At 38.3% G+C, this 14,348-nt stretch overlaps 1 protein-coding gene across 1 annotated transcript in view; it reads right to left on the bottom strand.

The window, feature by feature from the left end:
• Window positions 1–13,764, bottom strand: part of RHBDD1 (rhomboid domain containing 1) — a 31,616-nt gene extending 17,852 nt beyond the window's left edge. The window contains 5 exon segments of the mRNA XM_065845104.2: window positions 1,401–1,451; window positions 3,038–3,126; window positions 3,612–3,744; window positions 5,232–5,750; window positions 13,413–13,764. Of these exon segments, the coding sequence (XP_065701176.1) occupies window positions 1,401–1,451; window positions 3,038–3,126; window positions 3,612–3,744; window positions 5,232–5,664 (706 nt within the window). The 5' untranslated portion in view covers window positions 5,665–5,750; window positions 13,413–13,764.
• Window positions 13,765–14,348: the final 584 nt, after the last annotated feature.

The raw sequence follows: 14,348 nt of genomic DNA, 5'->3' as shown, positions 1-14,348 counted from the left end.
CTAAAGCCAAGTTTGGAAGACAGAATAATTAAGGTTAAGACTCTCCTTTATCTCCTTTTTGTCCACAAGGACTCAACACCACAGCCTGGCCATTTCGGGGACTGCCCAAGACTAACCGTGGCTCACTGTGGCTCAGAGTAAGTACATCTCACTTATTACTATAAAAAATAAAAAACCCTGCATGACTAAACATCAGAGAACAGTGAGAATGATCAAAGGTATGAAATAGTTTTCACATATGCAACCATATAGACTACAACTTTGCAACCCGAGAGAAAAGATGAGTAGGGTGAACATAGGACTGACGTCTATAAAACCATAAAGAATATGAAGCACATAAAGAATGAAGATTTAGTTTCCCTTCACAGGCAAGAATTAATGTGCATCAAATGAAATTAGTGGCTAGCAGGTTCAAAACAAATAAAAATAACAGATTCTACACCAGGATGTAAACTGTGAAATTCTTCTGTGATGTTGTAGGTGTTAAGAGAGTTCATGCTGATTCAAAATGCTTTTGACAAATTCATGGAAGAAGAATCTATCATGGGCTATTAAAGGCAAAATTCCCTCATAAAACTTTCTGCTGAGTACACATCTAAGCCACAAGTCACTGCACACTGGCAGATATCTGAGGAAGTTATTGCTATATATATTTATCCTGTTCTTACAGCAGCTGCCTAGGAGAGAGTATAAATCACAGTAGGAAATAAGATAGAGCAGGCATCCCTTAGCTTTGATCCAACACACAGCCCTTCTCACAGCTGCCTCCTCTTCTGACCCTTCCTCTCAGACCTATTATTCTATACACTCCACATACAACGACCCAATTTTCTGCATGAGAAGTGAATCAAACACAGTACATTCAAAGCATGCCAGTATTCCAACTATCCATCTATATACTGTGAAGATGGCCTGAATTTTTTCCAGTGAGGGGTGGGCTTTTTATGTGTAAATTACTTGATTTACAGAAAGTGTTCAAAGGAAGAAGTTCCTTGTCAGAGGAGGGGGAAAAAAAAAAAGCCTAGAATGGAACAGATAAATTTGACAGATCAGAGCACATTTACCAAGGTTCAAAGGGCTGCTTTCAATGGACACAACTTCCCCCCAATACAACTTCTGCAAAAGGGATGGTATTTCCCCACGGTAGCATTTTATAAAGTCATGACCTTAATTTGAGGTTTAAAGCCTCTTGTACAAAATACAGTTCCCTAAAAGGGAAAGGTGAGACATAGCCAGAAAAGTAATAAGTTTAGCAAATACACGTATGTGCAGAATAGTTTGTATATTACATATGTTTCCATTTAACTAGCTCCTCTGTAGGTTTTCCATCATTAGTAAAAATGATGTCCCTATTTTTAAAGGTGGAAAAAGTTTTCAGGTAAGTGGGTGAGAGTACTTACCTGAATAGTAGTCCCTTGGCCTGGCAGGGTCAGCGAATGAAGAAATCCCACCTAAATATAAGAACACCACATGTACTAGTAGAATAAAACAATCACATTATCTTTCTTCAGAAAATACAAAAATCAAATTTAAAGCACTCTTTCTTTCAGAGTCTGTTACTTAAGATACAAATATTAAACCACGTGTATCTATGAATTGTTTGGCAGTGAGAAAATATAGTATTGGTAAGTTTGTAGTTGTTCCAGATTTTACAGTAGTGTGCCGTGTTTAAGCAACATATCCACGTAGACTAGAAAAATGCAAACCAACCTAACAAATGTTCTCCAGAACATATATGAATAATTTCTGCACTGAGACTGTACCTTGGTAAAAATGGGTAATAACATAGAAGACTGAGGACTGGAATAACACTGCACTGTTTCTGCTGTGCTACACAGGAGGAAAAGGTGGCCTGTGTACTGGAACAGTCCTCCAGGTCTTAGTCACACAACCACCTTCACAGCAGCGGTATCTCCACAGCACATTTCACTAACAGTACCATGGGTTTTATCATAAAATCCCAGGATGATTCAGTTTGGAAGGAACCTCAGGAGGTCCCAAGCCCAACTCCCATTCAGAGCACGGTTCGCTATGAGATCAGACCAGGTTACTCAGTCAGGGCTTTATCTTGTCATGTCTTGAAAACATCCAAGGCTGGGGACTGCTGAACCTCCCTAGGCAGTGTGCTCTGATGCCTGACTGTCCTAAAAGCCATCAGAGAGCCCCCAGGACACAAAAACATGCAACATTAACATCTAACATGATACCTTAGGTATGTTCACACCAGTGGGATAAGAAATCTGATGCTTTGAGTTCTATCTTTCCACATAAAACTGCTTAACACACAACTTACAGACTGTCACCAAACTGTGATAAAACCTCTTGTGAAAAGCATATACATCTAAAATTATTTCCCACTACATAAACCCCATATCCATGGTCAATTTGATGGCATAGTCATTAATAAAGTACTCAACATATTAAGTAGTGAAACACAAAAAACAAATATCCTGAGAACCAATCCCAGCACAGCTGTCATGAGAGGGCTCAAACTTCCAGTTAAAACATCGAAATTTATGGGAGTGTTCATGCAAAAAAATGCAGGGCTATATTTAAAACAATCGTTAGATTAAAGATGTCTAAAGATAAAATATTTTTTTAAAATAAGTATAACCACAATATGAAAAGCTGTAGTAACACATTGTTGGAAAGTTTGAGAATTTCAATAAAAAGTTCTCAGGCATCCCAGAACTTTTCCGAAATTGTAGGGACTTCCACTAAAATGGACCCACTTCATTTAAAGTGACATTTTCATTGACATCTTATGTGAAACATTTTCACTAAGCATTTAGAAAGAAGGGTAAAAGGTATTCCTAAGTAAAAATATCTGAAACACACATTTACTGGTCCTTACCATCCATGTTTAATTAAAAAAAGAGTTGATCTTTTTCTTCTGCTTTCACTTTAATAATCAGCATATCTTTAACTGCCCAGAAACTTGCTGGAATGACTTGAATGTCTATACGCAAGACTTACTGAATTTTGCAGCCAGAAGTGTGTCTCACACAGATTTGACAAACTGGACAAAATGATGTACCTGCACAGGCTCGCATGATCTTTTTCAGAGGTCCCATAGTGTACATCAATCCAACAAGAATCCCTGCCAGATGTCCAGCAAAAGAAGTCCTACGAAGAAAGAAAAGTCTTGTAAATACACAGAATTACACTGAAATGTCTAGGTAGGATCTACCTAAATAATTCAGTTTCAAGTGAAAGCATAAAAACCTACCTTCTACTGCACTATCAATAGACAGAAATAGTGAGCAAACAGTGGAATGCTGTTTTGCTAATGAGGCCCTCGGCACTACAGCGTATGTTCGGTTCCTTTGCTGAAATCACGTGTCCCTTTTCCTTGCCCATCAACTTTTGTTATCTTCCCTCAAATACTTAATCATATCTTCTGGGCACAGTATTTCACGGCTTTTTTTTTAAATTTTGAAACGTGGGCAAAATAGAGGATATTGAGGAAGAAAACAGACTGTAGCCTCAACACTGAATTGTAGCCTCAACACTCAATTTGGATACCAGCTAACGCTACACATACTTCCTTATAAATTTCAAACTACTTCAGATAGCCCTCCATCTAACTTTGAAATATTAAATGCACTTACCCTGGGGAGATCAAATGAATAGCCACCAGCTCCACCCAACAAGCATATTTACTGGCTATCGGCAACCCAAGGACATTGCTGACTCTTCCTGGATTGTAATGGTTGTTAAGAACTTTCAAAGCAAACAAGACTCCTGCAAACAAGAAGAAATCACATAAAGAGAGAAGTACTTGTGCCTAAATAATAAAGAAATGAAAATAACATAACTACTGAAATGGAAGTACCATGCAGTTTCACAGCACCACAAAGCATGCTGTGGCATGCCAGAACAACAGTTCTAAGGTGTTTTTTCAGTGACAATTTTCAGTAACTTATTTAAAAAAGAGAAGGATTAAAAATTACATATCTGTATAACACCAATTCTAAATTGCTTTTTAAGATGCTTACTCACTGTAGCTATTCAGGTATTCAAAACAATACAAGCAATTTCAAAATGTGAATTCTAATTGAAGTAATTGACAAAATTATAGAACTAAAAAAAAGTTTCATGAGCTGAGAAAAGCCATTACTGAAAACAAAACAAACAGATGCATGTGAAGCTCAATAGCAAGCTCAAATTCTGAATTAATAGAAGTCATCTTACATATAGTCCAGAATCACTTTGTTCTGAAAAAAAGTAGATGAATCATTTTTAATGACAATAAATAATCATTCATTTCTAATGGACTGCAACTGTTTCATCACGCAAGCAATAGCCAATGTGACAGAATGAATTCACATGATTTACTGTAACTTCCAAAATGTTTTTGAAAATGTTCATTTCAAGAGAAAGCTCACATAGTTCCTTGGAAAAAAAAATCTGGAAAAATGCACAAGTAAAAGATTTGACACAGAAAAGATAGCAGAGTTGAACATCAATGCAGATATACTTAAAAAAAATGACAGCATGACTGGCATGAGTCTCTTGCAAGGAATGACATGGGGACCCCCTCTGGCCCATCACCAGTGCTCACCCTGCCTGCCAGTACCACTGCTGCTCAGTCACTTGGTTCCTTTTGCCATAAGGCATGGGAAGTGGTGCTACTGCTCCACTAACTACAGGTGTCTTTTCTAAACAGAAGTTCATTCACTTGCAACTTTGATCTCCTGAATGAAAACACAATACCACTACTGGAAGATGACCAAAATCAGGCGCTTAGATGTTTCTAGTAGAAGCAAATCTATTGGAGTTGCTCTAAAGACAAGCATGAATAATTTGTAATTTGAAGAAAAAAAAATTTAAAGTGCACAGCTGGTACCAGAAAAGATGTTCAGAAATAATCATAGTAAAGTGATAGGCTTTTCAAGAACTCACCTAATGAGCATTATTGACATTGGAAAATAAAAAGCTTTAGACTTCAAATAGTCAGTGACATTAAACACAAAACATGATTGTACTGGGATAATCATATTTTCCATGTTCTCAGGCAAAGACAATGCTGGTCACAAGAACATGAAATCAACCACAATGGTCATAACCAGAGTACATGCTTTAAATCAAAAAAGTAAGATCACTGACACACCACTAACACACATGCCTATGGATATATATATCCATTTTCTGCATTCAGCAAATATTGCCATATACTACCTTTAAATATTAATTTTACGTATATAAATTGGACTAAGTATGTGCCTTACCTGAAAAACCTACAGCACAATGCATTTCATACGAAGGATCGTCCAGGATTTCCACAAGCATGAATTCCAACATCATATAAACAACCCCAATCAGCACTGAAAATACTGCAATTATGTATGCAAACCATACGCTTTTAAGCTTTTTTTCCAGCATTATCCCCTTCCAAAGCATGGAAACCATGTTATAGTATAAATGCCAGTCATCTGCATGGTGGACAGGAGAAAGCAATAAACGCTGCCAGTTCCTTTTGTAGAAGCCTTCATTTACACTGATACACACTTCATGCAGAGGTCTCACAGGATTCAGAAAGAGAAAAATATTCAGTGCAAGTACCCCAAGGGTAACAGAGGGAATGTTCTGGAGTCCAACTTGAGAAATTTGATAAAGCAGCAAAAGTAGTCCAGCACTGATTCTTCCTTGCCTTCGTTGCATTTTTACTTCTTAATCAAAGAAATGTGAAGATTATTCAGATTTCTAATCTTTTATTCAAATTCAAAACCATACAAGTCTTGGAAACTCTGAAAGAAAAAAGATAGCTGCATTATTACACATATACATGTGTGTTTTCAAGCTCATCACTGCTTTTTAAGCAAATTCTTCAAGCTAATCAGCTGAGACTTTTTTTTTTTTTTAAATCAGAACAAAAATTCGGGGCGGGGGGAAGAACGAATTTTAAACTGGCATAAAACACAAATAAAAGAGACTTATACAGAAAAACAATAAACTGGACAAGCACTGTGAGAAAAAGGAGTCTGCAACCTCTCTTTCATGTCCCTGGACAGACTTTACTTCATCTGTTAAAATCCTGGGTGTTCTAGACATGTTATTAATATCCTGATTCACTAACAATTATTAAAATTTTAGGAAGGAAACCAGTTAAAAGTTCTTCCCTAGACTCTCAGTTTTCATGCTTCATATCATTGCTACATATATAATGTTTTTCATGATCATCCTTCCATCTTTCACAAATATTCAATACATGTAAGCTTTTAATTGCTTTCCTAGTGACTAGAAGTCAACCTCATTGTAAAAAAACTTCTTCCTCAAGTTTGGCCTGAATCTCCCCTCCTTTAATTTTAAACCATTATCCCTTGACATGTAACAACAGGCCCTGCTAAAGAGTCTGTCCCCATTTTTCTTACCCGCCCCTCCTAAGTATGGAAAGGCCATAATAAGGTCTCCCTGGAGCTTCCTCTTCTCCAGGTTGAACACCCCAACCCTCTCAGTCTGTCCTCCCAGCAGAGCTGTTCCGGCCTCTGATCACTTCTGTGGCTCCTCTGGACCTTCTCCCACATCTCAACACCCCGTTCATCACCTTCTCCATTATATTATAAAATTGTTAGAATAAGTTGCTAATATACTTTTTATTTAGTTTAAATTCCTTTCCAATCATCACATCAAATGCTTCCTCTGTAAACATTTTAATAGACAAGCAAGCAACAATCTAATACTTTTGGAAGACAGTAGAAAAAAATTACACCTTTGTAAAGAGAAAAGGACAACAGTTCAAGATGCAAAGTTTAACATTACACATTATGTCTATTAGGATTTACTGAACTGCACATTTCTATAGACCATTGGTATGCCTGCAAACACCTTACTATAATGGCAAAAGGAACTATGAAATCTGCACAGGGTTGAAATTAAATACAATCTAAGGGCCAGATTGTCTCCTTTACTTGGTGTAAGTGAAAGGAGCACATACCTCCTCACACACATCACAAGAAGTGGCATTGATTAATTAATCAAATTAAGTTTAAGTTATTGTTGTCTCTGGATTTATCTCTAAAATGCATTTATGGTTATTATAGCACTCCAAGGAAGAAAAAACAAACAAACAAAAACACCACCAAAAAAACCCACAACACACCATGCCAGAATCCTCAAGACAACTGTAGTAGAATAGAAAGCAAGTAAATGCATTTGAAGCATTAAACAGAAGTTCACTGTATTTTTTCCCATAGTCTGATCTCTAAGATGAAAGATAATGTCTAAGTCTTGCCCAAAATAGGGTGGAAATAGCAGAAAGATGCTTTATATCAGGCTTCTTGAACACGTAACTCTAACTACACTGGTACCTTTAAAAAACAGTTTCTAATCCTCACAATTTAACTAGAGACCACAGCTGTAGTCCCTATAAAATTCAAGCGAGCCAAGACCTCTTAAAATGTAAACTGATTGTTGCAGATGGTAATTAACATAGTCAGCCTTTGACTTTTTTCATGTCAATGTTAAAAAAGTACTTAGATAACCAAATGTTTAGTCAATGTCATTCTCTTTTTCCACAGTACATGCTCCAATCCCAGCTATGTCCCCAAACTGTTCTTATGTGCCCAAACCTCTGACTTTTCTCATACCACTGACACTGCTAAATTTTTTCCCCACCACAAAACAGGTGACACAAAACTGTTAGAATTTAAAAGTCAATGTAATTTAAACCCAAGTTATGTGGAAACACCAAAATCTTGCCATACCACAATTTTCAAATTGCCAAATGCGACAGTCTTACTTTTTAAGGTTTCCCCCCTCCTCCTTTTGATACCCAATTTAAATATTTTTAAGACACATGCACCTAGGAAAAGAAACCCTCATACAGCACATCTGTACGATAATCTTGTAACATGACTGGAAATGTGGTTTACACCATGATTACAGTAGTATTATAAGCCATTCCCATTATTGGGAGCAATCAAAAACATCAGCCAAGACACATTATATGTTTGATTATAAATGAAAAACATATAAGAAAGAAAACAGTAGTTATTTGAGAATCTTCTGGAATGCAACTTGTTTGAAATACACGGGACTTTCAACTGTTTGAACATTCTTACTCAGCCTCTACTCTGTTTATTAAAAGTCTAATGAGGCTTGAAACAAATAAACACTTATTCCTTTTTCTTTTTTGAAAACATGCTACCCACTTCATAATGTACAAATTTCCAGAACAGACTTGAAGTGGACATTTGTCTTGCATCTAGGCTGCCACGTGTCTGCATTTTTGTCACCTACTCAAGATAAATGTCTGAACTAAATATTCTCGGAATTTGTTTGTTTGTTTTGTACTAACCAAGTACAAAGGATTTAAACTTGCATTTTACAGTGACACCCCCTTGTTCACTTGGCAACCATAAAATATTATGACTTCATATTACTGAAAATTCATGTAACAAAGTAAATATTTTAGTAAATACAAGTTTAAATGAAATGTTAAACTGCCTTTCCTATAGTTCTAATTTGAAGTTAAAGAATCTCCCTGTATCTTTGTCCCCCTCAAAACCAACAGAACTACCCTAATATTTTGATTTATGTTTACGTGAAGGAAAGCCCAGCCCATTACCCTTCTACTTAAAATAATCAATCTCCCCTTAAAACTAACAAAACAACGAACCAAACAAACCCCACCACACACACAAAAAGTTACACGTGGAGTGGCTCAAGTGTGGGTGAACTAGTCTCTTTTTAGATGAAACTAAACCAGAATACACATTCCAGCAAAGAACCCAGTGTGCTGGGAAAAAGATGGGCATTCAACCTACATGTCCAGATTAGAGTTGGACCAATTTAAAAAGTATTTGAAGCACATAACAGGTCAATACCAGATCCTGAGCATAAACCATCCCACAGTACAGATAAGCCTCAACAGGCAAAAACTATTTGTCTATGAAGATACAGTCTCAGGATATAAAGACTTATCCAAATAAAGACCAAAACAGAAATAGTGTCTTTAGGGCAAAAGAAGAATCCTGCAAAGGAAGCAGAACAAACTCTAAACCCTTTTACAATTGCCCTCAAACTCTGGAAGGTGGTGGAAAAAGGAAGGCACAACACAACAGGAGAGAAAAAAACAAAACCACCACACTAACACAAGAAAAAACTCAAACTTGAAATATAACGAACCATCCCATTTATATTTAATATGTATGCAAGGAAAAGGTCAACCACAACCTGTCAGTTACAATAAGCTTTGAAATGTATATTCCATTACATCGTTCATAACAAAAGACAAGGTTCTGACCTAATTGTAAAAGTAATTACTTCATAAAGAATGACTTCTGGATTAATCAAATGTGCCTTTAAAGGTCATAATGTGCTTCCATTCACAATGGAATACTGAACTCTAAACTGAAAAACCACGCTTCAGAATTTGGTATGAGAACTAATACATCTGTAATACAAATATTTCAAAATCATTTAAGTCCGTAACTACCTTGCTGAAAGGAAACAATACAAAGTTAAATATTGACATAAAATGACTGCATAAAAAGCTACATCACCAAGTCTTTAATACGTCACATATTATATGAAATGTCCTTCAAAGTCTTCTGTGAGAATAAGAAGTTCCTCTGCCTCTTATGTCTGCTTCAGCATGAAATCTGAAAAAGTTTTACAGTTCTTAAATCCTCTGAAGAACTACTAAAAAGAAGGCCTTAACAAAATTCAATTTGAAACTTAGTATTTTGTTCTGAAGGTTGTGACAAATACTATTCATGCTTAAATATACACGTTGAACAATACATGCCAGCAATACTTTTGTACACCTTATCCCAAAAGGAGACAGGTTTCAAAGGAAAGAATGGAACAGACTAGATCAAATCTCATACTTTGCCTCACATCTTAAGTATGAACATCTGAGACACTATGCACTTAAACTTTTAATTGCCTCAGTAGTTGGACTACTGCTACTTAATCTACAAAGAAAAATACTGGAAGACTGCAACCTGTGCCTCCATCAATTAAAATACAGAGTTCTTGAAATTGTTTCATTATTAACTTGTAATATCACTGGAAGCCTTGCCAATTTTGGATTAATGTTTTCATTCACAAAAGAGAAATCAATTTACTTTATATATATTTATCACATATTTAATAAGAATGAATATAGAAAGCTAAACATCAGAACAAGTATCCACTGGACTTTTCTTTAAGGCTTATCATTATGCAGACCTGTTATATTCTCTGTCATCATTTGAGACTACTAGTATTATTTCTAAAATGTGTTTAAGATAACTATATTTTATCTCCTACATGGCACCCACTTTTAATTCAAAGTCTTCAGATTACTCACTCAGCTACAATGACATTGAACTCATAACACACAAAACTTCCTCATGCCACACAAGAATACAGCACAGAGATCCAATGAGCTTCCTCAGACCACTCAGGAGACAGAAACTTAAAAGTTTAAATACTAGCAGAGATCAGACTGATTGTCCAAACAGTCCTTCAGTTCTAAGGAGCTACTTCCCCACCACGTACAGCAAGAATCAGATGCTACCCCTGACAGAGCTTCCCTCAGAGCCAACAACATTGACTAGGCATGGACTGGAAAACTTTTTTTGGAAATTACATTATGCATTTCAGACACCAGTTTGACCTTCAAGCTGATAAAACACATTGGACATTAAACAACCACGACTTAAGCAGCTCGAATCTTAACAAAGCCCATGATCCCAAGTTGCAAGAAGAATAAATGACAGAATTTTAAAAAGGGTCTAAAAAAACCTCCAGTAGCAACATGAGAAATGTTATTTCATGTAGCAAAGTCTTCAAAACCTCTGCAGTTTGTGAAAAATCAGAACAATTACTGAAAACTTCTTTATCTTGTGATACTGGCAATTATTGAAAACGTATTCATTATGTGACTAACCTACCACTAAACACATTACTTTCTGATCTGTTTCTCCACTACCTTTGGTAGGCAATCCCTGTGGAATTGTTTGTAAACATGCCTCAAAGCCAAGGCCTAATCTATGGTGAAGGGGATTTACCCGTCACACATTTACTGGGGACACTCTCTAGTTCTTCCTCTGGAGACAAAGATCACAGCAGCCTTCTCACAGCACAATACAAATCAGCTCCTGAAACAGAACCACCTAATAAAAATCCTTTCAATTGTTATACCTTATTCTAGTCAAGAAGCTGATTATAAATACACTGTCAAAAGGAATAGTTTTTGCTTACTTAAGTTCTATATAAAAGAAATTCTGCTGCAATTGCCAAATCAGTATGTCACGAGTGCAGAACAGACAGAAAAACCAGGAACCTTCATAGATTTTTATAATTTACATCTATGAAAGTCTACATTTTGTCAACTCTCCTTAGAAATTACTAAGCTTTCCTTCATCGAAAAAAAAAAAAAATCCTTTCAGGATCTATACAGGAGCCACAAGAGTGTTAACCCTTTTTGGCTGGGTTTTTGTTTTTGTTAGAAAACCTAAAAGCACCACAGAGATAGTTTTCTCTATTTCTAAATGTATATGCCACATGTAATCAAACAGAAAACATTTTTGACCAAGCTAAAAAGAAAAATAATATGTCAATAGATAATTTATTTCTTAGAAGCATCAGCTGTTGCTGAACCTCTGCAGTCAATTAGAACTATTTTGTCATAACTTTTTGAGTGCAGATAATGAACACGTTAAGCCCCTCCCAGTTTTGTGGAAGGAAAGTGACACTGAAAGTTTTGATAAATATTCTTTCTACTCCCATCTCATAATAGATAGTAATTAGTAGCTATCACTCAAAATGCTAAGATGCATCTACACATAATTCAAGTTAGAGAAGTAGAATCAGTGTGACTATTTATAGTTATATCACTGTACTGGTGAAGGTGAAGTCTGGTCACAGCTGAAAAAAATAAAAATACATCAGGACAACAGTCAACTTCTAATAAGGCAACAGAGAGTTTTAACTTCACAGATGTTTAATTACTTTAATTAGGGTCAGGGGTTTTGATTATTTTTTCAATTTGACTGCAATACTTAACACTTGCATAAACCTAAAAATGGACAATTAAATCAGAAGAGCATACTCCTTTATTTACCTCAAGAATTTTGTAATATAATTAAAATGAAACAACCCATGCTTCCCTGACTCCACTTCAGAAGGGTAAAGCACAAAGGCTCTTAGAAATTTAGCATTTGTGCTGTTTTGAGGGAAAATTTGGCTGCAGTTTCTAGAAGAAAGGACAGAAAGCTTATTTCCTACTGCAATGCATTTTAAATAATATTAGTTAAATATATAAACCATTCAGAAATATATACTATCTAGCATTAATGCTAACTCTCATCAAGACCTCACATCTCTTTGTATTAACAAAACGCAACTCCACAAAGAACACCACCGCACTATCTCAGGAAATTAAACCAACTCAAGCATCACTAAATACATTTTATAAACACTTGAATTACTTAAACTAGGTACTTACTTACACGTAAGAAAGTTTACCAAATTTAGTTGAGGTGCATTGTTACTGCTTCTCCTTTGATATAGGTGCAAGTTATTTCAGGAGTTTGGTTGGTTGTGGAGTTTTTTTTGTTGTTGTTTGTTTTGTTAGTTTTGATTTTTTTTTTTTTACCATTTTCACAAGGAAAGAAAGATGTATTAGTTCTGGTCTTTTTTTTTTTTTTTTTTTAATTCGCCGATTATTTACATAACCTGCAAAAAATACTGCTGAAACGGAATAAATAAATAACATTATTACCGGAGTTAACATACAGCACATACTAAGGTGCCGCTGCAATTAAACTGTTGGCTGCAGTTTCCTGATAACACGGGCAGCGGGGCCGGACCGCCGGAACCAGCGGCCACAGCCCGGCCCTGTGTCACGACACGGGCACCGCTTCCTGCTGCGGCCTCAGCTGCCTCTGCCAGAGCAAACCCCAGACACGGGGCCGGCGTACACGCCGAGTTGTTACCGTGAAATATGAAGCATTTTTGGGATTTCTGAAACTCAATTCGTTTTCACCAACTCCGCTCCCAGTGTGGCCCGGCGAGCTGAGCTCGGCGGAAGGCAGCTCACTAGCGACAGGCTCCGGAGAGCCCACGACTTCCAGGGAAGCCATCCCCACCACAAATGCCTCTGAGGCGCTTTCGTTTCGGCGTACCGGACAGCCGTCGGCACAGGAGGGCGGCGGCTCTCCGGACACCACACCCAGTTTCGGGCTGCGCCCCTCACGGCCGCCTCAGCCCACGGCCGACTCCAGCCCGCCGCCACGGAGGCGCGGGCGCCGGGGCACTCACACCGCCCCGGCAGCCGCCGCCACGGCCAGCCCGAGCCCCAGCAGCGGGCCCAGTCGCGGCGGGCTGAGGGCTGGGGGCGCAGGCCCGCCGGGAGGCGGCAGCAGGCGGCTGCGGAGCTATCAGCCTGAACCCCCTCCCCTTCCCGCCTCCGCACTCACACTCTCCGGCAACCGCAGCCCGGGCCCTCACGCCGCACCACGTGACGCGGCCGCCACTCAGCAGCGAGAGGGACGGTGCTTGGGTCGCGCGTGCGCCGGGGGCGGCCGGCAAGTCGGTTGGTCGGTCGGTGAGTCAGTCAGTCAGTCAGTCAGTCAGTGAGGGGAACGGAGGATGGCAGTGGGAAAGGGCCCGTGAGACCTTCGGCACCGCTGCGAGGGTGGCGTGGGCGTTAAAATTCACGCATAGTGGCCAGGCCCGGAGAGTAGCACAGCCCCAGGGTGGCAGGCCGACAGGAGGCCGTCTGTCAGTCGGCAACCGCCTGGTGCTGCTGCGTCGCTTAGGGAAGTTCCGCCCAGTAGCTGAGGTAGTTACTGAGGAGGGGGCGAGTCCCTCCTGTGAGTTTTATCTGCAGTACAGGCTGTGGGAGGGCGTTGAGGCGAATACAAATTAGTTAAGATAGATGAGGGAGTGTGTAAGAGTGGGTGGATAACACACCGGATACTCAGTGAAAACGTTCTGGTGACACACCGGGACAGGTGCTAAAAGGTGCCCAGTCCCTGTTGGAAGGCTTTAAATTGTGTTTAACGACATCTGTGAAAATACCGGTTACTAGTACTACTTGCCATTAAAATCCATAATTATATTCCCTTTGAAAATGCCTTAGTGTACATGCAAAACAGTAACTAGTTCTGTAAGTTTAATAGTTCAACTACTTTAGTTTTTTTCATGCATTAAAGGCAGTTAGATGAACATGGTTTCACTTGTGTAGGGTATTAGTCACTGGCGTTAAATATTACTCCCCGAATTTGATACAGATATCTAGGCTGGGAGCTTTGTTATTAATATTCAGTAGGGAGTACATTGAGCAAATTATAAATGGCTAAAATAATAGGTTATCATGGAAATGTTGGCAAACTGGTGGTGCAAATATGTGA

This window comes from Patagioenas fasciata, chromosome 9, assembly GCF_037038585.1.
Source record: "Patagioenas fasciata isolate bPatFas1 chromosome 9, bPatFas1.hap1, whole genome shotgun sequence".
Classification (NCBI taxonomy): Eukaryota; Metazoa; Chordata; class Aves; order Columbiformes; family Columbidae; genus Patagioenas; species Patagioenas fasciata.
The sequence above is the reverse complement of the archived record's forward strand: the minus strand, read 5'-3'. Positions and strand labels throughout refer to the sequence as shown.